General features: G+C 40.3%; 1 protein-coding gene across 5 annotated transcripts in view; it reads left to right on the top strand.

Moving 5' to 3' along the window:
• The first annotated feature begins 1,472 nt into the window (after positions 1–1,472).
• The window catches only part of greb1l (GREB1 like retinoic acid receptor coactivator), a 43,637-nt gene continuing 21,512 nt past the window's right edge, over positions 1,473–23,597 (top strand). For 3 of the 5 annotated variants that reach the window (XM_038717781.1, XM_038717780.1, XM_038717778.1), the window contains exons 1-3: positions 15,950–16,157; positions 19,129–19,241; positions 23,140–23,299. In XM_038717781.1, the coding sequence (XP_038573709.1) occupies positions 23,143–23,299 (157 nt within the window). In that variant the 5' untranslated portion in view covers positions 15,950–16,157; positions 19,129–19,241; positions 23,140–23,142. Of the gene's footprint in view, positions 1,625–15,949; positions 16,158–19,128; positions 19,242–23,139; positions 23,300–23,597 lie in introns of those variants that run through there. The other 2 variants (XM_038717776.1, XM_038717777.1) reach the window with 2 other exon arrangements.

The raw sequence follows: 23,597 nt of genomic DNA, 5'->3' as shown, positions 1-23,597 counted from the left end.
AGGTTACATGAATGAATTACTTATTCTGTTCTATTGAGTAATGCAAACTTTCCAAATGGGTTAGAGATGATTTTGGTTCAGAACCATACCTTATAGTAAATAGTCTATTCTAATCTATTCTACTCTACTCTTTTCTATGCTATTGTATTTTTCCCAGCACCATTCAGTTCATTGATAAATGTCCCTCTCGCCCCTGTGAGTTATAAAAGGTCAGATGGCTCTCACTGATATCTAGAAAGCACCAGCATACCTGCGTTTTCGTTTGAAAGGTCATGCTGTAATGCTTTAATATCCTTAGCTGAGTTCAAAGTTAGCAACCATGACCATCAGATTACAGGATCAGTTAGCTTCAAAAGCTCCTCATATATACACACACACATATATATATATATATATATATGTGTGTGTGTGTGTGTGTGTGTGTGTGTGTGTGTGCGCGCGCGTGTATAGGAAATGCTTCTAGGACCTGCTGTCAATATTGCTCCCTGGAGAATGGCAGCTGGTCTTTATTAATTTATTTGTTTGATGCAAATGCTGCACTTATTTAAAATAAATGTTTGCCCTTTCTAATACAGAATAAACACGTTTGTTACTTAATACCAGTTGTTTAACAACATTTAATGTAATCCTTTAATAGTAATATTAACATACCATTGATAACTGTAACCAGGGCAGATTTGTCATGTCAACAGGGGGCGGTGTTTTACAATTGATTACGAGCCCTTGTGTTCAGAAGCTTGAAGTCCATGATCTTGACTTTTGTGGCACATACTGCCACGTGCTCACTTTATATTTATATTCAACGCTATAGGCTGAAGATGTTGCCTTCATTTTAAGATGATTTCTGTACAACACATGCAATACGAAGTCATTTACAGTGCAGCCTAAATAAATGCATCAGTTCTGTATGTCTACCAGCAGAGGGAGATGTTTAAATTAAACTTTAGAAACCCAACCCGTTCTGTACATATGAGTTGTGTCCTGCCGTTTGAAAATAAAATATTGCCTACAGGTAAGCGAATTATAACTTTTTGATATATCTAGGCTAGGCTACAGTAGGCTATCTTACATGTAGAATGTATGTAGATATGTAGGCTAGGTATGCCTAGATGTGTCAGTGAATGGATGATTAATATGTTCCCTTAGCTTTGTTTGCACGTTTGTTTCATTCATTTTGTTAATTACTTTATTATCCTGTTTGATTCAGTCATTTTTGCTGTCTATAGCCTGTCTATAACACCGTCTCTCTCTGGGTTCTCCTCTTTACTGTAGCCTACTTTCAAAAAGTTACTTTTGGTTCATTTAACCGGTTAATTATCGTTAGCGGTTTCATAAGAACAACAAACTAGCCACATGACAATGTCACGGATAGACGGATGGATAAAAATGTTTGTGATGTCCTGTTTTTATCCTCCAACAAGCTGCACTGAACTTTGCCTCGCTGCACTGAACCAAACGGTACGTACAGTAAGTTCCTGACGTCACTTGGCGGCTCCCTCGCTGCGCATAGATCAGCTGTTGCAGAGCAGAGCAGGTCGAAGCAGCAGCAGCAGCAGCGGTGTTGGTGCTGTTGGAGCCAGCCGGACGCGAATTTACCCACAGACCCGTTTCCGTGTGGATAAAGGTAGGCCTGGGTGTGAGGATAGGGAACTCTAGTACGCAGTGGTTTGGGCTGGACAACTCTATTATGAGCATGATCAGTTCAGAGCCGCTTTTGCACAGAAGGAGTGCACGCTGTTGCCTTTTTTCTGCATCCTCACACTTGCTTAAAAAACACATGTCGTATAAAAAAGCATGTAACCGTTTATAAAAATGATTTGGCTGGGAACGCTCTCCGGAGGACGGTCTCCCTGCAGTCTGGTGGCGTCGGTGCGTCAACGAGGCTGAAACAGATGTTTGAAGTTTGTTTCACCGGTGAATTTCATATGGCATTGAAACTACCTCTGGGCTGTTTTATAGGAAGGGGTAGCCTAATTAGTATGACAAAGTATGAAGAGAGGCAATAAGGTGTAATCTGTCAGCTCTGTAAGCCCGTTTGAATGCTCGGAAATACTGCATGAATAACACTTTTAAAAAAAAGTTTTTTCATTGTCTTCTTTTATTTGCTCCTTTATATTTGCACAAATGAAGCCATGCCGAAGGTCATGTCATGGCTGTCAGTGATGCTCGGCTACAGTGTTGGCGCACCTAATTAGTTCTATGTGGCAATGTGATATGAGTGTCATTGTGGAACTTTTGTTTAACCTGTGGCAGAAAAGAAATTGCCAATGAACACATAATTTAGATCAGCTGTCAAATAACATAGGCTATCTAGTTGTAAATCCATCTGTTTCGCCTCAAAATGCAGATAATACATTTTATTAAATTTTTATAAATGTCACTCCTGCAAATCAATAACAGTTGACAAAGTTATGTCAAGTAGGCTATATCTGGAACCAAGCCACTAATTTACATGTTTGTCTGTTGGAGACTGTTACAGTTGCCTAAGGCTCTGTCTGGAAACAGGCTTCAGCAGCTTAGATAGTCATATCAGATAAGAGCGACCAGGAGATGTATTTGGTGGTTTGTCATTGTAATTACAGGCAAACCAGTCTGTCTTGACCACATCTAATCTGCCATTTGTCATGTTTCATGTCCCAAAGGTTACATTCCTCATGTCTCCACTACCCCCTCTTCTTGTACTTTCAAAATGTCATTAGAGCTAATGAGAACAACATGCACATTACAAGGTCCTAAAGCAAAGTAGATATGTTTTTTACCAGACGCAGAGGGGCACTGACGATGCAGCAACTGTAATGTCAAATGCCCAACATACACTTTTTTTATTAATGCAGCATTTTCTTGTCTTATCTAGCAATTTCTAGCCCAGACCTGTAGAAATTTACATTTATGAGCTTTAAAATATTTGAATACATGATGAGAAATATTACCTAGAAGCCTGATTGTTGCCATTAAGCACAGATTTGCAATATTTGACATTCGTGGTTGTCTTCTGCAACTACACATTCTATGGAAAGATAACTATCTACTAAAGAGAAACATCACTTTAAGTCAGGTAGGTAGCACAGTATCATGTGAGTACATGTTCTATACGAGCAGTGTGGATTGGGAATTTGCTGGGTGGCCCGTCTTGCCTAGAGCACGTGCAGCCCTGTCAGAGAGGGCAAGGGCTGGAGGGGTCAGGGGGCTCTGAACGCTGACCATCTGGCCCTTGGGGGGCTGGTTTCCTCACTGGCTGCCTTTGTTCCCGGTGAACAATTGGGACTTAATCTGGGAGGAGATAAGTAAGGCCCCCGTGACACCACTCCTGCGCTCGGACAGGTTTCCCTCTTTAGCCTTGAATGAGACATCTCCTTCTCATGTTGCCTTGTGAAGGCCTTGAGTTGTTGGGGTTTGGCAGTGGGCATTCTCTTTGTGTGATTGTGGCACCTTAACCTTTTATTTCTCAAACATGATTAGTAAAGTGGCTCAGGGTTTACGTCAAGTGAGCTGGATAAATTCCATCTGCATGTTTTTGATAAATAATGAACTCGTGGGGCACATAAAAGTACACTTTTAGGAAAACCATTGAACCAAAATGAAATATACATAATTAAAAATGAATTAAGAGGCGCCCTCTTTTAAATAGTAAACCATTTTAAACAATAATTCAAAATACCTTTGTCATCCTTTCATCTTGTTATGATAATGGTTCCCTCTCTGTTTTTATCCCGAGCTCTCGGTCAAAGTTGTTTTATGGTGAAGAAGACCTGCTGTGAGGGAAAGAGGTTTTCTAAAAATGCAACATGTCATTTCACATGTGAAAAAGCTTGACCAAGCTGCGGATAAATGACTATTTCACGTCCATTTGCACATAGGGCAGTTGTCACCAGGGTAACAGATTGATTTATTTCCTCTCATTATTCCCTCACAATCATTTTGAGCACATCACGATTCGCCTTTTGCTGTTTATGCTGTGTGTTTGCTCAGATGGCCCTCAGTGTTTCTATTTTTTTCTGGGGGGGAAATAGAAGGAATGCATGTTCATTTGAAACACAGTGTTTTTCATTCACACGTTTTTTAATATTTGTGTCTGTCAAACTAGTTTGTGATAGATAACTCAGGTTCGCGTTCGGTGTCATAACAAAACGGCATTCATAACCACTGATAATCAATCCAGTCAATAATGAAGAGGTTTCAGTTTCTGCTTTGGTTTCAGCTAACTCCAAAAACATTTTAAATATTCATCAATGAGGCAAAATATTTCACATGAAACACCCTCACAGATCATTCGCATTGCCATCTTACATCACAAAAACATCACCAGGACAGAAATGCATTAGCTTCTCTTGATCCTTTCAGAGGTGCTTCTTAGTCATTGTGGGCCTCTCTGATCCTGAGTACAGATGGTCCAAGGGATGAAATCTCTGCTAGAGAGATCACGGCTTTTGTTTGACACTTTTTTGAGCACGTTGTGAGAGGACCCAGAAAACAGGTGGTCCTCAAAACAGCATTCATCAAACTGCCGAGGCAGGACTCAGGGCCATCTTTTCCAAATGTTTCCTTGTGCCACATGCTTGTGGTGACATGGACAGATGATCATCGGTAAAACGCACTCCATGATCTGGAAATAGATAATTAAACACCAGTGGGGGAAGAAGTGTTTGGATATTTTAAAAAGTAGCAATGCAACAGTGTTACAGTCCTGTTTTAAAACTAGTTACTTACTATCTTAACCAAAACGACATATTATCAGCAATAGAAAAATCAATAATAGAAATCCATCTCATTGTGTCATATGTTTATGTGTATTCTTTTCACTACCTAGCAAGATATTTAATGATTCTTAGTAAGATATTTTTATTGCTTTAGCAGTAACAGTTTCTAATATAAGGCTGCTTAGAATCTGAAGAGAATAGATAGATTTAGCTAATGACCACAGCAAGGTCGTTGTAGATCAGATATGAGCTGAACTGTTCAATGGCCATTTTCGAGAAAGCTGAAAATTAAACCAGCATCTCGCTGCTGATCTGCAGAGCCAGATGTGTTCCGCATGGATGCTTGTAAAGTTTTAACCTGTCCTTTTTATTGAGGGTCAAGAATGCCAGGAACACCGTGCTCACTAGTCGTGTCTGAGTCTCAATAACAGAAAGAAAAATATTCACAGACTGTAAAGCCAGTGTCATTCTGTAGCAGGAAGTCAGATTTACACATGGATAAATTAGATTCGCTCTAAATCAGTCATTTCAATAGTTTTCTGTGACTGAGTGTGTATCTTGAACTCATTCATCCAGAATCTGAATATTAGATTGATGTAATGTTTTGCGTCTTGCAAAAAAAACCAGTGATTTACAAGGAGTGAAATGTATCAAAGTATCTTAGAAAGTCTTTTAAGTGACCAAATCCCTCTAAAAATACAGCATGAAAGAGGAGGGAGGAAAAGCACAGATAAGGTCTGGAGAGGAGCTGGGGAGTCTGAGCAGGGGGAGAGATGGGAGAGGAGGTTAAAACAGATGTGGGAGTGATGAAGAGCAAAACAAGGCAGCTGGATGCAGACAGCAAGTGAGATACAGGGCAATACTTTTTATCCAGACCTCACACTTACGGCTGGGCGGTTTAGCGAAAGGACACAGAGTAAGGGTGGTTTGTGCACAGGTTGGAGCAAAATGTGAGACAAACTGTATGTACTGTATGAAGGTGCGTGACATAGCTGACAATTGGATCATTAAAGCCAATCTCACAAAGACCTGTGCCCTTCCCCCGGCTGAAAGGAGATGTCAAAGGTCTGTGACCTCTTCCATTTATGTGCATTGATCCTTCTTGTGGGGGTGGGGCTTCCTCCTCAAAGCCCTCCACTATCAGCTGTTATATCTTAGTTTCACCTGCTGGAAGCGGAACTATTAATTAATTAACCTCTATAGTTTTTTTGTTTTATTCTATTTACTTTATTATGATGTAATGTTTAAATCTAGCTGTGCAGCTGTGTTCTAATGCCATACGGCATACTAACTATTGAGGCTTTAGTGCCTTCACACTGGAAAAGTCAGAAGTAAACAAAAATTAGTCAGTATACTGTCTAAATTCACTTGATTTTTTTTAATGTGGGCTGCTGTTTGGAGGTGAAACAGTTTAACAAGTCAACAAATCAGTTAGTCAATCAAGGAAATTTATTGGATAGCAACGAACAGATTAATCATTCAAGTAATTTTCTAAGCTAAAACGCCAAAAGAAAAATCACAAAATCTACACATTTAACATTTAAGTCCCACTGCTCTTTGTCCTTTTTATAGTAGCTCAGACGTTGCATTTAACCCATACTTGCCATCTTGATAGCTCTGCTGAGGTACATTACTGTAACATACTGTCTCTAAGACTCTGTAGCAATTCATTAACTGCTAAGCTTAATTCTTAGAACAAACTTTTCTTCCCTAAATGTCTGACCATGAATTTGTGCTGTTGGGTGTGAGTCTACTTCACGCCTCAGTGTTTATGGCCTGCTCAGGAGTGAAGGGGAAAGGGAATGGTTGGGAGGATGAATTCCTCTCAGCTAAAAAAAATGCCTTTCTTTCTTTTAGTGGCATATGAAAGGAACTTACAGTCAAGAAGGTAGGACGTGCAGTATGTAAGAGTACAGCCAAAAAGACTGGCCAGAACATCCTGCTTTTTGTTGCAAGGGAGGTTTGGATGCTAATTGTGTGTACATTTATGCATGAGTGGAACACGACCCCGCTAGATGGCACTTCCTGTTGTCCTGCTAGTTATCTCTGATTCTGACATGCATCCCAGGTTCTTATCTGTCACTGCTGGATCTCCTGGTTAAATAACCGAATGACTCAGTAAACCCAACCTTAGTTTCTTTAAGCCCTCTGTCTCTGCAACAGTAATAATACATATTCCAATTCATAAAACTGTTTCATGGCACTGTTACAAAGTATTTTGTAAAGGCATCTAAATACAAAGCTAATTTAGTTGTAAGAAGTTAAAAGCTCCAAATTTGTATTTCCTTTTCTCTGTTCTCCCACGCACAGATCAAAGTTGAAATGGGTCCCTGACCAAAATGAATGGAACTTATCTGGACGTGGCCCTAAGTCGTTTGTCAGGAAGCTTGTCGGGAGCAAAGTCAAAGGGTCGCCATCAAGCGCGAGTGCATTTGTGTGTTCGCAGGGGAGTGATGGCAAGTCAAGGTGAAGGAGGAATTTCAGTCTTTTGTTCCTTGAGTTGAACTCTTTCATTTGCAGCCGTAATAAACAAATGAGGTTAATAACCCTGACACCCGAGTCCTTGCATCTTGCATTGCATCACAGCAGGGCTGTGGAATGAAGCACTTATCTCATGTCTACAGTGTTCCTCCTTTTTTCGTTTTTGTTGTTTGTTTTTTTAGATCAATCTCTTGATTTTTTTTCTGGGCTCCATTACATCAATGTGAGCTCACGAAGAGCAAAGTGTGCATGGAGAGCACTTAGTAATACTATATCCTCATTCTTGCCATTGAAACCTGGAAAGCACCGTGCTGAGAATCCCTTCCCGCACAGTACTGTTGTGGAACAGTGTGTTCTAACAGGGTGTACTGCTATATTTCCCCACCACGTGCACAGATGCCAACCCCAGCAGAACAGTACCTGCGGGCAGAAATTACTACTCGCAGTGTACATGTTCTTTTTAAAGAGTACAGTGTGTGCTGTGCAACAGGCTACATCATAGTGCAGTAGTCTGGAGTAAAGTTAATGGGTTTTTTTCTAGTTGAATTACATTGTTTTGGGTCAGATTTCTTTGCAACGATGAACAACGTTTGAATGATTCATCACGGAATGGGGTTTCCATCTACTGACATGGCAGTTAGCCACACTGGTAAACATCCTCTGTATTTATCATTTTGCTTTCATGGTGCTTTTAATCTGTGCCAGTTGCAACACAGAAATCCTCTGTCACTGATTAAATACCTGAACTTGTGCCGGTCATCTTGTGGTATACTGGGATAGTTCTTTATATAATGCCCCTGCCTTTCTTTCCTGCTCTTTTTAAGCTGTGTGGTGTTGTAGGTTTGTAATGTCTTCTGTTTTAAACTGTTTTATGAGCAACCTATAGCATCATCCATAGTAGATTTTACACATGTCACATATTGGTGATGATTAAATTAGTTCACACTCATTTATTAGTTCACACTCATTAGTTCACACTCATTTATTCACATCATTCACATTGTCCCAAAAATATCTGTGCCTAAACACACACACACACACACACGGACGAACATACACATGGATGAACACACAGATGCACAAACACAATCCCAAAGAGCACATTCACTCTCTCTCTCCCTCTAACTCCCTCTTCTCTTATTGAAACACAAGGTCATGTTGATGCTGCCAGGGTTTGTGGGGGAGAGGGCTCTGTAGCAGACGGCTTTTCCATAGGCTGTCATAGATTGTCCAAGGCTACGGTGACCAAGACCCAGCCCTCTGCTGCGAGAACTCAGCGTTCCTCTGTGGCAGGGGAGGTCATTTTCTCTCTCTCTCTCTCTCTCTTTCTCTCTCTCTCTCTCTCTCTCTCTCTCTCTTTCTCTCTCTCTCTCTCTCTCTCCCTCCCTCTCTCTTGTCATTATCTCTGTGTGCACATTTGCAACTCAAGCACAACCAGAAAAAACATGACATGTCTGTAACAGTCTTTTATTTACAGTCAGTCAGTTCCTTACAATGTCATACTATATATTATCAGTTTTCCTCACTGCAACTTCATGCTTTTATAAGGAAAGGAAAATTTAAAATACTTGAGTAGATATTTACCTGCAAAGAGTCTCTCTCTCTCTCTATCTATCTATCTCTCTTACTTTTTCCGCTATTATGAGAGCAGCATGGCAGAATGCTTAAATTACACTTATTTTTACAATTACAAATACAGATAAAAAAAAACAAGGTGTAACATGTGAATTGGATAGCTTTGGAGGTGCTCGTAGGTGAATTTTTGTTACCTTTGGACAGAGCCAGGCTAGCTGTTTCACCCTGTTTCCGGTCTTTGTGCGAAACTAAGTTAATCGGCTGTAGTCTTATATTTCGTGGCCATATATGGGAGTGGTATTGATCTTGTGTGAATAAGCATACTTTCCAAAATATCAAACTATTCCTTTAAGTTTACATACTCCTTTATGTTGCACCATAATACCTGTGTTGCATTATATATATTTTAGTTGGAATAATTTCACAATTGTATGATTATGTTGCTGATGAAGATGAGAGAGTGAAGTTGGGAAACTGAAGCCCATGTATTACTCGCAGCCGAGAATGCAACCTCTGATGATCAGGCTTACAAAAATAACTTGGTTTGGATGAACGTGCTCTGTGTTTAGGTATGAAAATGATACTATTAAATCAAAATAACCCCAAACTGATAATCAGGAACATTTTGAACTTAACTTTCAAACGGCCCACCATTTACATCAGCACCCTGGATGTTTTAAAGAAACATGGCTGGAAAGAAAGAAGGAACAAATTATTCACTTTGCACCTGAATGCCGTATTAACTGTTATTTCTGCACACCACATTGGCCGAGGTATCCCATTTCTCAGAGGAATCAGTGCAGGGTAGCCTGAATAGGTTTACTGTCAGTTTTTCTCATCAGCAAGGTTTGTGTTGGGGGTCAAACCCTCAACAAAGGACTGCTCTGCTTCCATTGTCCCATTAAGACAAAAAAGAGTCCCGCTGATGCCGTGCTATCTGCAGTAAGAAGGACTGATGGGACTGAAGCGTGGGCCCTGTCACCGATGGCAACCTGGTGTTTATTAATCGGGAGGGTGAGGGGTAACGGAGGAAATGTGGCTGGAGAGTGAGGAGGGTGATGGGGGCGGGGTGCTGCTGATACAGCAGTGCTGCCTGGGGTCAGGAAGAGAGACATGATGGATACAGCTGATCGCCCAGTGAGGAAGTTTTAAGGGGAAAAAGGAGGAGGCTCCTTCGCCGGGACATTAAGAAACCTCTTTGTCACGGTGTCAATCAAATGGATTCAAGGTGGCTAAGACTTTTTTTAGGGAGGAAAAGAAAGGAGAGGTCCTATTGTGAGAGGTGGGTCTCTCTCTGGATGCCTGATAAACACAACAGACCTCATTCTTATGTCTCTCTATGAGTACTCAGTACTCCTGCATGGCTAAATTGAGTTAGTGTGTCAGTTGTGGGAACTTTTCAGGGAAATGCTTTGACTGAACTTTGAGTGGATTGCCTGTCTTTTGAATCTGTGCCTTTTATGTAGATTCTGTTATTTGGAGGGGGGTGAGATGGGGGGGGGGGGTTAAAGTATCCAAAATGTTTAGTGAAGATCTTTTGACACAAATGTCTTTATTCTTAGCAGATTATTCAACATTTCTAGTGAGTAGAGCAGGACAGGGCTGCAACTAATGGCTATATTCATAATTAATTAATCTGCTTTTTCCCCCCTCAATTAAAGTCAAAGTCTAAAAAAGTGAACAGTTTCCATGTTAGTTTTCTAAAGCCCGATGGGACAGGCACTGAATTTACAAGATATTTCCTCATTTAGAGAATAATTTTCTTTCTTCATTAAGGAAATCTAACTGTTTTGTTTACAGGCAAGCATACAATTTAACAAATATAGAGAACAAAGTTCTCAATAATCAATGATCAATGAGGTTTTCTTTCAAGGAAATTCCATTTTCCCTGTAGTTAGTTACTAAATTACAAATTTCTTGTAAAATATCAGGAAAATATTCAGAAATTACAGTTTCCAAAAAACATGTTGCTTGTTATTATGTGAACAGCATTCCACACTTACTGTATGTCACGTGAGGATGCCTGAGTCAGTTCCAATTGCTGATGAAGGCAAATGCGATTGAAAGCTCAGAGAAAGCTAATAAGGGGTCTCAAATTGAGATGTTTTTCTATTGGTACCAAAACCGGTCAACTCCTATTGACACCGATCTTGAAAAATGTCAAACAATACCATGCCCTTCTAATGTATTTGAAAGGATAGCAGACATGGGGAAATCTCCAAAATCCCCCATTATTAACGCATCCTTAGCACCTTAGTTTGATGTAGAGGCAGGGCGAAGTGCAGCTCATGAAAACGGAACCTGACCCCTTTGGTAGCTCTGTCATCTGATAAGAGCCAATGTTTTGATAGTGTTGGCCCTCTCAACGTGATCCATGGCTCTCCTTTTACGCCCCATAACAAATAGGGCTGTCTAAACAACAGTTTATGGCCAGGACAAGGCCTGGCCAACCATCATCAAAGATCTGCTCTGAGATGAGCCATTAGGAGTGGACCAGATGTTAGGAAAAAGCTGTGGTGATGGTGGAAAATCAGTTTCTATCTCAGAATATTATAAAATACAGGCTAGAATCAAGGAACTGGAATAAGTTAAATTATGTAAACTTAATTTTACCTCATACAAAGGGATGATTTTTCCAGTCTTAAAATAAAAATGTAAATCTTTAGAGAAGGTACTTTGATCTATTAAAATCTTGCAACTGCTCATTTTTATCAAGTTTTTTTTCTTCCCTCCACTTGCCCTTTACCATTGACCAGCGTTTGACCACTGCTAGTGACAGCTTTACAGTATGAAATAGAACTCATTGTTGTCTTATTCAATATGGCTTGCCTGAATAAGTCCATAAATGCATTAGGGTCCTATGTCTCTCCCTCTTGTTCTGACTAGGTGAACTGGCGTTCAACCCGGCAGCGTTGTAAAATGCAGATTGGGTTCACTGACAGGCCTTCCATTTTATTACACAGTCACGAACAGCATTGTAAATTGTCACTCGTCCTTCACTTTCATTCACTTCTTCTATCAGGGATAACAGCCATGAGAACCGATCTCTCTGCCTCCCGATCACATTATCAAAGAACATTTCTGGCAAGACACGGTCAAATATGACCTTTTTACAATTTCTTACATTCTGTAACATAGATAGAAGGAGAAATGATGGGGTTTGCCCAGTTTAGATTTGGCATTTAATAATATATGTTTACCTTTGCAAAGAGTAAAATAGGGAGAACATGTAGATTAAGAATCACAGTGAAAACACAAAACTGTGTAACTAGCCATTGTCCGATTGCGTTGTTTTGGTCAGCCATATCAAAAACTTTTGGGAGGATGTTATTTTGAGTGGAGCTGAAACAACTAGTTGATTGATTGATTAGTCGGTTGACTAATTTGCTAACTGATTAATCATTCCAGTAAGCGAAAATGCCAAATATTATCTGGTTCTGGCTTTTCAAAGATGAATATTTTCTGCTTTTTTATGTCATCATATATGTTAGTAAACTGAACTGGGTTTTGAACAGTTGGTTAGACATTAAAAAAGTATATATTTATGTTTTTTATCATTGAAACTCCATGAATAAATACACACAATTAGATGATTGCTATATATTCAGTAAAAAGTCATATATTTTAATATAAGTTATAATATATAATATCATTTTTCTTTAAACAAGTATAGTCTACATTGTTGTCCATGAATTGGCTACTTTTAATAAGGCTTTGTTCCATTTGCACTGCATCAGGTGTGTGTTTCATGGGCCTCTGCCATTAACTGATGCTGGCCTTTGTCCATGGCTGAGATTTAGTTTAAGGTTAAATGCCTTGCCCTTAAACTCATCCACTGGGCCAGAGTGTGTGGCAAGGTCACCACTCCAATCAACCTAGTGTTAACACAAAGCCTGCTTGTCTCCTAATGAATTAGCACTACAGTTCCTCAGCGAGTCACTTCAGCACCCTCCAGCCCCTTGCAGGCCTTCCCAGCCTCTATGTCCTTTCACACGGACCCCTAGGCCCTAATTTTGAAATGAGTTTTATAACTGGACAGTAAACTTCCAGTGGCTTAATGATGATGACTTCTTCATCTGCCCAAATGCTCCTTTTGTCCACCCATCCTCAGACCCTGGTCCCTGCCCCCGTTCCCTCTGGTCACACCAGGCCTTAAACCCTGTTTCACCCCACTTTATAGTTCCACAGATAATCCCCTAGAACACACACACACACACACACACACACACACACACTCACACCCTCTGGCTATTATCTCCACTGAGCCCTGCTCTGTCTCCTTCTATCTCTCTTTCTCTCTGTTGCTGCCGACTTCAGCAATGGCATTCAGCTGGAATGTTTGCCTTTGTTTGTGTGGCCCACTGGAAAGCAATGAATGACCTTAGCTCATCTGCTATCCTCACTAGCAGCGATTTGCACTTCAGGGCCCAGCAGGTAGTCCCAAGGAGCCGGGGGAGGGGGTTTCGAAGAAGATTGTGGGGCTTTTATAAGGAAATTAGAGCTGTGGACTGCCACCCAGATAGTAAATAATGGTGCGACTTCGCACACACTTGGCGTCAGGTAGCCCACGTGAAGCAGGTAGGAAAGGGAATTCTCTTGCGGGAATTTTCACAGGGTGGCAGTTTCATTTTCTTGTTTTGTTTTTTGACAGTTGAGCTGCGGGATTGTTTTCTTGTTATAAGAGTCAGACGTGCTAATTAGCACCTTGGTTGCTGTACTTCCTGCCCACCTGATACTTATCCCTCTTCTCTTGATTTGTCGGTTGAATCATCTGCAGAGGACATTTTATTTTCCCTACAGTATGAGAGCCTCAACCTGCCATGTACTCAATAAAAGCCATCCTAATGTGCTAGGTTAGGTATGTTACCTACTCCAAACAACCATCATGTGTTTGGCAAGTGCTGAGTAAGATAAGCAAAGCTGTGGAGCTCCTCTGGGAATTGGAAGAACCCCTCTCCCCTGCCCCCTCCACATTTAAGCCGAAGCCCAAGATCTCACAGAACCCACCAGAGCTGATAATGTGACTCGTCTTTCCTCAGGTGGCTGTGGCAATTATACTTCCCCTTTGTCGGGGACTTTAGCAGGAGCTCAGTGCAGCGGTGAAGGATGGGCTTGGGGGCGGGCAAGCTTTCAATCCACACTCTTTTGTTTTTTTGCGCAGTGTCTTTTGAGGCCAAAGAAAATGCTGGGTTTACTCATTATCTCCATTCCAAATGGGCTATTTAAGGCAGGCCATGTCAAAGTCAGGGGCTTAGAGATAAATCACGCTGACAGCTCTTTTCCCCCAGTTGAACTTGCTGGCTATGCTGGTGTCAGATGGATCATCGTAGCAATTTCACTTTTGTTACACATGATGTGTGGTCTAAATCAGCAATAGCTGGACAAATTTCACAGTCAAACTCAAGCCCAATGTTTAGGCAAAGGTGGGTGATTGAGAAAAATGAGTGCATGAAAGCCCCGTAAGGTCTAATAGAGGCCCCGATTGGCTCGTGTGGATGTTTACAGCAGCCCTCACACTGAATGTGCCCTAATATAACCATTGGAGAGGAGGTGAGAAGAGCTGCACACAACTTGATTAAAACAACTGTTGACTGTGTCTGCGGTAATGAACTGGAAGATCAGTGACATGGCTCAGTGAAGCAAGACACCTGGGCCAGTAAGGGGAGATAATGGGAGAATTTATGAAAATAGAAACTTAACATCTGATGCAAGAGTTTATTGCAAACATTGCTGTTATTATTTTGTGTTTTAAGGTAAATCTCCAATATATACATTAGCAGTCTTTGTTCTTTCATCTCAATGAAAGCAATTTTAACTATTAATGAATCTAATTAATTAATCTGTGGGGAAATATTGGTATTAAAGAGAGACCAAAATACTGTGTGTCATGGTAAACAGTGAGTGCATCTTCCCTGCCACCAAGTAGATGTGAGTTTACTCAGACCTTCTGTTTACCTGACAAATTCTTGCAGACTTTACTTGACATTAATTAGTCGGCAGGAAAACAGGCACAGAAGCCTTGGGGTGCCGATAAATTGTAAAAAAGTGTAAGGCCACAGTAATTGATTCATATAAAACTGTATGGCAGTCTAAACAATGTCCTGGAAGTGCATTTAGACTTGGCAATCTGACAACAGGTTGTGTTTACCATTTGAAGTCAGGAGATAGTTGAGTGTGTTAATCAACGCACCCTGGATGGAAAAAGACTGAAGAATTAAAATGTAATTGTTGATACTGGATTGTAAATCCATAAAATAATGTTAGCATATTGCGCACACTATGAGGAAACTGGACTAAAGGGAGGAGTGATTTAATTAGTCTTATATTTTGAAGTAAGTTTGCCATTTTGCTCCGATTTCTTACATGTGCATGTTTTAGCAATGATGTGACACATACCTAACTTCACTTAAATACAGTGTGATCACGCTCGAGCCCCTTGGTGATTTCCTGGAAATGAGTAACCTCTCCATTTAGTAATATCATTATACGTATGATAGGTACTGACACTGATCACTAGGTTATAATGACATCTGACATCTGTTGATTTGTGGTGCTTTTCTGTTTATTTATTTTGACCAGATGAGCCCCTGGTATTTATTACGGGAGTAAAAGCCCAGTGTGGGGTCAATCCTGGGCAAGGCTATGGAGACAAAATGCTCAAGCTGACCTGACATTCTTGTCCCCATTTTGCTGAGGATGGATTCTCCTGTCTCTGAATTGGCCCCCCAATAAAAAAAAGTTGAGTGTGGCAGCAAGAGACTGAGCTGAGCTTGAGAGTGGAAGTTAGATTTCACTCTGAAGATCAATCCACGCCCCTCATCTTTCCAGAAAATGAACACTTCCACCCGACACAGTACCCACAGCGGATGTCTTGGCGTGCTGGGGGTCACACGTGGCAGGGTGCTGTGGCTGTGTGGCTGCAGGGAAATTTGGGCCCTCTTCTTTGTTTCCCCCTACAGCTCTGCAGGCCTCCAAGAGCATCTGTCACCACAGGAGGTCAGCAGGGCCAAGATGAATGAGCCCCCAGTGGATTCCTTCCCTCCTTGGCAAATGGCACAGGACAGAGCAGGGCATAGGGGACTAGGGGGAGGGGTTTGTGTGTATGTGTTTGTTTGCATGTGAGTGAGAGAGAGGGCGTGAGAGAGAGAGAGAAAGAGGGAGGGTTTCTGCTGTACTGAGGGAAAGAGTGGGATTCCCATTTCTGTCTATAGAGTATCATGACAAAGGTGGCCTGAGACACACAAGGGAAGAGTGAAACTCCATATGCTGCCTGGATATCGACAAATTCTTTCAGCGAGGATTTTATATCTAAAATGGACTATAACTGAAAACTGCCTTCACATTTGGGATTTACTGCATTTGATTTGGATTTGAAGGGTTCATCCGGCCGTGTAGTCATGGAAGGTACAGGAGAAGCTTTCTAAACCACTTGCTGTGTGTCACATGTGGCCCTGATGTAGCATTAATGAGATGGGCTTTTAGCACCTAATTTAGAGAACATAGAGAGATGTTTGTCTTTTTTTCCCTCCTCATTTCTTACCCCACCCCCCTTTCTCTCTGATGGGCAGTGTCTTTTCACCACAGCTTTTCTCATGCTAAGAGTGTGCTGAGCTCTTTCCCACATTTCAGCTATTGGTATGGATCTCAAAATGTTAAAGCATAACAATGAGGTACAAACAGTTTAGATATTTATCAGATTTTCATCAACATTTTATCTACAGCTATTTTTCACAACTGAGATGAAAAAAAAAAAACTAATTTAGTCAATTGGTAGTTTTAATTCTCTAATCTTTAAATGCTGGATTAACACTTTTTTAGTTGCCTGTAGTTGTTTAATTAGTATATTTTAAACAGTAATCTGTGCAAAGCTTACCGGATGGATAGTATCAACATCACCTATCTCTTTCTCAGAAATTTATATAAAATGTAAAAACAGTAGAAGTATTTCTTCACATTTATGTAGAAATATGTTGGCTGTGACTTGAAGGATTTGCTGAGTCAGAATTTGATCAAACCAAGTTAAGATGGGGAGTATGTTTAATCTTGCCTCTCTCCCTCTATTGTAAACACTGTAATGTAATCATGCGGTTGAGGGATAAACAAAAGAAGGACTGGAGAGAAAGAAAAGGCAGGGTTAAAAGTAAGTAAGAGTTAAATGATGTAAAAAATGTTCAGGATAAATGCCTGTTATGAGATTTATTTTAGGATATTTATTTAACAGTAGGAGCGATCAAAATGTATTCTTACCTACAACACTCCTAAGTATTTTTTTCTTTCCATTCCAAGTATTTTTTGCAACAAAGGGATGATATACAGAGAAAACACAATTTTTACAGTCTTTAATGTAAAATCTAAGCAATAACACCAGCACAGATGGAGATTAATGGTTTATGCAATTTTATGGTTGCATTTGTTAAAAACAAAGTTAATGGAACATTTTAAATCTAATCAAATGAGATATTGTTTAACTGTGATATTATCACAATCCCAGTAGCGCAGTCTATTTTCTGCAATTCAAAATATCTTTCTACATTTTGTAGTATATAAATTAGTGGGAGTCATATGAATGTATGACTTACTGTTGAGTGTATGTGTGTGTACGTGTGTGTGTGTGTGTGTGTATTTCTGTATGTATGTGTATGTATGCATGCACATGTAGTTGCACTTGCATTTCAAAGTGGTGTGTGGGAAATGTGTGACATAAGTGACATGTCGTACATCACAAGCAGTTTGTAAATGTAGGTTCAGCAGTTTGTATATAATTTTTTTTTATATATTCAGATTTTTTTATTTGTGGATTTGTTTTACATTTATATACAACAATACATATTTTAAATGCATTTTAAATGCATTGACAAATATGTTTGTGGAGAGAGTCATTTATGTACAAATACATTTGTTAATCCGTCATTAATATTGGGACTGATCTGACTCCACAGAATCCAGCCCGGTAAGAAACTGAACCAGTGTGTCAGTGTAAACATTCCCTCAAATGTCATTACTGGTAAAACAGGAGCTTGTTAAGCACCTCGGGCTGGGGTTGTTTTGGTATCTAGTTTTAGTTGGTGGCTTCATCTTAGCAGCCATCTGCATCTCCTTCTGTGTCGCTTCATGAAGCATCAACATATTTCAATACTCTGCTGCCTGGGTAATGAGTAAGACTTTGGTTGATATTCATATCCTTTGTGAGAACACCCAGTGGAGGGTAAAGCATGAACTTGTGTTATGATACTTTAGCCAGAATAGTACATATCACAGGATCAATGCTACATTGAATTCTGAAACTCTATCTTAAACAAACATTTCAGTAAGCAATTCAGTTGTCCAGAAGGTAAAGGCGTATGACATATTGACATTTGTAACTCTTTACTTTGAATAGCTGTATCAAGCTGGTTAATCATTTACAAAATAAGTTCCATTGTGGTTAGTAAATGCAAGTTGAACCAGCTTGTGTACACTTGCTATTTGAAGGACTTGGACCCCAGACCAGCTTACAGAATAGCACCACATAGTCAGAAGTGTTGATAGGGTAGATTGTCAGTGTGTTTTGAAGGGAACTTTGCTTATGCTATATCAGACACTGAGTGGCTAAACAATACTTTGTCAAAGGGTCAAAGTAACTGGCAAATCCATTCAGAGTAGAGTGACTGTGTGTAGTGAGTGTAGCTACAAACTAAAACACCCAATTGTGTTTTGTGAAAATAGCCCCAGGCCCTCTGTCTCACATAACACTCTTCTTAGCCTTGGAATAGTGAGTACACAATGTCATGTTTTGAGACACTTCAAAAGACACTTCTTAAGGTTTGGGTGGCAAGAGTGAAATGCCCACTCTTTGCCCATTCATTTCATGAATGGGCATGTTCTCTGGACTGTGGTGACCTGTCTATCTGTAGCAGACATCAACATTGCTTTTTTATCTTGGAATCCTACAATCTTATTTTCTTGATACAAGTGAAAAATTAAACATGATTATTTCAGCTGTTTGTCAAACTTTTGATGATGATATTTCAGAATAAATTTCAATTTTCTTGAGATATTCTGCAGCAATCCGCCTTAATCTGTTCATCAATCATGTTTTGAGAGGGCCGTCAAGACAATTCAGTGCATTCATGCGGTGGGGGCACATAGAATTCGGCTAATAAGTTTTAGGAAAAATAAGTCATAAAAATTGCTCAAATTGGTTCCATGGACCTTGTTTGTTGCGTTTTGTTGTGTTTTGAATGAGCTTAGATTAACATAATCATAGAATGTATTATACTGGCTACTTAGAGAAAACTACAGCATATTTTTCAGAATGGATAAATGTTTCATTTGTGTTTCATTGTATCGTTGACAGTGACACTAGCTAATATGAGATCTCCTTGCTCTACCCCAGGTCTTCAAAGCACTGAGTGAAATGTCTTTGCTGAAACTTTCCACTTAGTGCTAGTGATCCAGCATGTAGCAGAGGTGAACAAGTCCCTTCACGCCTGGGAACAATCCAACAACGTAAGTAACCTTGTTTTTAATGCACTGCTCAGGTGATATCTGTAAGATATTTAGCTTCTGTGTCCTCATAGTTTCTCTGTCCTCTCAAACCCACTGACTGAAGATTAGACTAGCTTATTTTGACCTGGGGTCACATTCATGCAATCTGTTGATGCCACCCAGGAGCTGAGGAATGGCCTTGACTGACCATCTGACTGGCTGAGAGGCAGTTTTAGAGTCACCACTAACCAGCCATTAGCCTCTGAACATTAAACTGCATCTCCCCCGTAGAGTCCACTCATTATGTCTGACCATCCATCAAGCAGACTGCAGCCACAGAGGCCCCATCCACACTACTTTTGAAACAAATATGATCTCCGTTCACACCTGCGTATTAGCTGCATTTTAGAGTTGATCTCCGTCATTAAAACAACTGAAAACGCACATCTAGTGGCCGTTCACGTACACTGGGAATACGCGTGCCGGTGTAAACATGAAGCAGACGGTCTCTCTCTTCCATAGTTATAGAAGATTTGGCGAAAGCTGGGACGGTTACTGAATGTAACACAGGAGTTAAAAGCGACTGTGGCGGTGGAAAACAGACTGGAAGTCGTCACAAAGTAATTGCGGTGGCATACACAGTAGTAGCCTACAAGTGTAGGCTATAGCCTAAGTGTTATTTGCGCGGTACAAAATATTTTAATAAAAATACCAAATCAAAAACTCTGTCAGCAGCATCGTGTTTCTGCTTTGCATGACTTATGAGACTCAATCAGAGAGCCAAACGTAACCGTCTGCGTCATCGTTTCTAAAGTCCTCTGTTTTTGCCCGTCTTCACTAAAACACTCTCCGGAGTTTCAAAATGAAAAACGGGGTTTGCAGCATTTTCAAACCTCTCCGTTCTTCGTTTTCGCCACTTTAATCTGGACGGGAAACAAGGCAAACATAGCAAAAGGTCTCCGTTTTAAAACGAAAACGCAGTAGTGTTGATGGGGCCTGACTCACCTGAAATACCGCCCTGCCACCACAAGTGACCTCAGCAACTACCAGAGTCACTCCCTAACAATTGTTAAGCAACCTCTGCCACAGTAATGCTTTGACTGTGAAGTTGCACAGGTGATAAAAGGTCATTCTGTGTTCACCTCCGGCCTGCACAAGGTTAATGACAAATGTCCACTGAGGCTTGAGGGTCAGCCGGCCATAGAGACTTCCGGAGCCTCTTTTGACTTTACAATTGAACAGGCAGCGGCTTCTTAAAAACACCCTCAGGCGCTCATTTTCTTTTCTTCTGTCTTTTTTTTTTAACCCCCTCTGTCTTTGCTTCTCTGTGCAGCCACCTTCCTCCATCAGTTAAGCAAGAAATACTGTAGCTTTATTCTGTTAAGCTTCTTATCTCTCTGACAGCATGGACAGGCACTTTTAATCTTGTCTTTTGTCTGGGTTGGTCAGATTCCTCCCCTGGAATGTTGTTAGGTAAACACAGGGTCTGGAACCTGTCCAGGCGTGGGCAAAATGAGACCTTGATGGAGAAAAGCAGCTCCAACTTGATTCCCTCCCTGCCCATTACTGACAAAATAAAAAAAGGTCCAGGGTGTCTGTGTGGCCAAAAGGCACTGTATATATAGTAGATATTGATTCACCGACATATTCGCTGTATGGTACAGACAAACAGTGCAACTAACCTAGAAATCAATGATCTGATTGCTGCAAAGTGCATGAAATGTTTTCTTGATTACTTTCACATTACTAATAGACTCAGATTTTAAAATATGTTCATGAATTGTAGAGATGAAATGAGAAGTCTGTAGATTGATTAGTCAATGGACAGCTATATTGACAAGAATTGCAGCCATTTTCTGAGCAAAAATGCCAAATATTCACTGGTTCTAGCTTCAAAAATGTAAAGCTTTGCTGCTGGTCTTTGTCATATAGGATAGAATATTTTCGACTATTGGTCCTACTAAACAATACATTTAAATATAGTAAAAAGTGGTTGTCATTAACTAATCTACAAATCTAACATGATTGATTATTCATTAAAAAAATGGTCACGCCTTATGGTGACTTATGTTTTCATTTTGCAAAAGTGCTGTGGCTACTAATTTGTAATTCTTTGCCTTTGCCTGCTTCATGCAACACACAACCCTGTAAGTGCTTCAACAGCTGTGCAGGATTTTTGTTAGACATGAAGTTTGAGCTTATGCCAAATAGCTGAAGTCTTCAATCTGGGCCCCCACTTGGCTGCTGTAGTGTTGATGAACCACAACACTGGTCTGCACCAGTCAAATGTAGTCCAAGGACAAACATGGAAGGCATGTTAGGCCAAACCCCTAGCATCAGGAAAGCAGCCAAAACTCCCTTTATTTTGTTTTACAACTTTCCTTCCCACACAGATTGGACACCCTTCATTACTGGCTTCGCATTAAAAGCAGATCTAGTGAAATGTTATGACAAACGGAAAAATGGGAGTTTGAGTAGGAAGCTCCATTGTGTTATGATTGGACACAGTGGTGTAGCACAGCCACTGGTCAGTGCTGCCTTTTCACCACATTTGGACTTTCTTTCTTTCTCTCTTTTATGTCCCCCTTCTGTCTCTTTCTTGTTCTCTCTTCTTTGAGCTTAGCCCTCTGTCCAGCTGCCACCTGCCACCAGAGAGGCAGCCAACCTCAGGTCCACAAAGCCGACTCCGGCAGATGTCTTAGAGTGGACACTGGGGTGGAGGGGGCAAGGGGGCAGCGCAGGCAGAGTGACACCAAAGACAGAAGGCGAAAGAGCCAAAAAAAACAGAGGAAAAAGCCATTGGCCCTGGCCATTATGTTTGGGCTGACATAGAGAAACTGTGTGTGTGTGTGTGCAAGCATACAAACATGCTGACTGCATGTGTGCTATTATAACAGTAGCTTCTGTTATTATTTGCAAGCACTTCTGGTAAACCAGACACATTTAAACATGTACAGGGCAGCAATAGAGACCAACAAATATTTTCTTTGTTAACCTGTTAAAAAGATTGGTCAGTAGTTTGGTCAAAAAGAATATTCACAACCACAATTACCCAGAGCACAATGTGACATCTTCAATTAATTTAATTTATTGTTTGTTTTGTCCGATCAGCAGTCCAGAACCTTAAGGTGTTCCATTTAAAGAAATGTTTGAGAATCTCAAGTTTTAGCATTTTTCTTGAAAATTTTACATTGATAAATAGAGTGATTAATGACCAATTCTTCCAGGTCTGCACACTTAAGATACATACAATTATACATTGAATACATCGTTGTCGACATAGCTGATGCACACTTACTATATAATAGAACTTTGCTGTTTATTACAGACCACAATTAGTGTCATTGGTAAGCTTGGGCTAATGCATTGCATTTTGTGATCTATCAAAGCCATTATCATTGTAAAATCTGTCCTCGCTGTGCCTGCCACTCTCTTAAAAGGCATAAAACACAATTAACTCAGGTTTAAATGTACGGCTCAGCCTGCTAATGCAAAACACATTAATCTAGTGCTGCGCTGGAGCTACGACAATTAGTTAAACCTGATACTGAACTAAAGGCTGGAGGCATCTACAGCTTGATGCATAAAGCATAATGCTCTCAGCATATATGGCTGAAGGACTTCTAATAGACAAGCCTTACTAAACTGATTGTTTAACAGTAATCGAACAATTTTTTATCATACACTGATTAATGTCTAATTTTAACTAAAAAGCCAATTGACCTACACCGACCTAACCCTCAGAATGATGCAGCTGTGTTTATTTGAAAACATGAATGCATTTGTGTGAGACACCTGTTGCTGGTCGGCTGTTTTGCTAGTTTTACGTAAGAAACTAATCAATGAATTGATGAAATAAACCTTATGATGGCTATGCATCTTTGTTCAGCATCCAGCTCATTTCTCGTTGCTTCCACAGATAATGGGGAATTCATACGCCGGGCAGCTGAAGTCTGCTCAATTTGAAGAGGCTCTCCATAACTCTATAGAGGCATCACTGCGCTCTAGCAGTGGAGATCCACAGCCCATCTTCACACAGCTCTACCTTGAGCCAGAGCCTTATCCTGGTAACATGGAAGGTAGGAACCTCACAGGAAACAGCAAAACAGGATGTGGTTTTAAACTGAATTAGGATTGTAGGAAAGATTTCCCTAGTCTTTACACAAATACCCGAATTTTCAGGTTCACTAAATCTTTAAATATTGTCTTTCCTGTAGTTAAAGGCTGTAGGAAAATTAAGTGAGAGAAAGAACAGCTCTTTTGAAACCCAGATAAATATTAATTTATGTTTTATTTATGTGCAATTGGATTCTTACCTTTGGACAGTAATTTTTTTACACAGACTAAAATAGAGATAACCATTCACTATAATTCCCT

Source organism: Micropterus salmoides, unplaced genomic scaffold (genome assembly GCF_014851395.1).
Source record: "Micropterus salmoides isolate LMB-PRFRI ecotype aquatic unplaced genomic scaffold, ASM1485139v1 Ms_hic_scaffold_14, whole genome shotgun sequence".
Classification (NCBI taxonomy): Eukaryota; Metazoa; Chordata; class Actinopteri; order Centrarchiformes; family Centrarchidae; genus Micropterus; species Micropterus salmoides.
The sequence above is the reverse complement of the archived record's forward strand: the minus strand, read 5'-3'. Positions and strand labels throughout refer to the sequence as shown.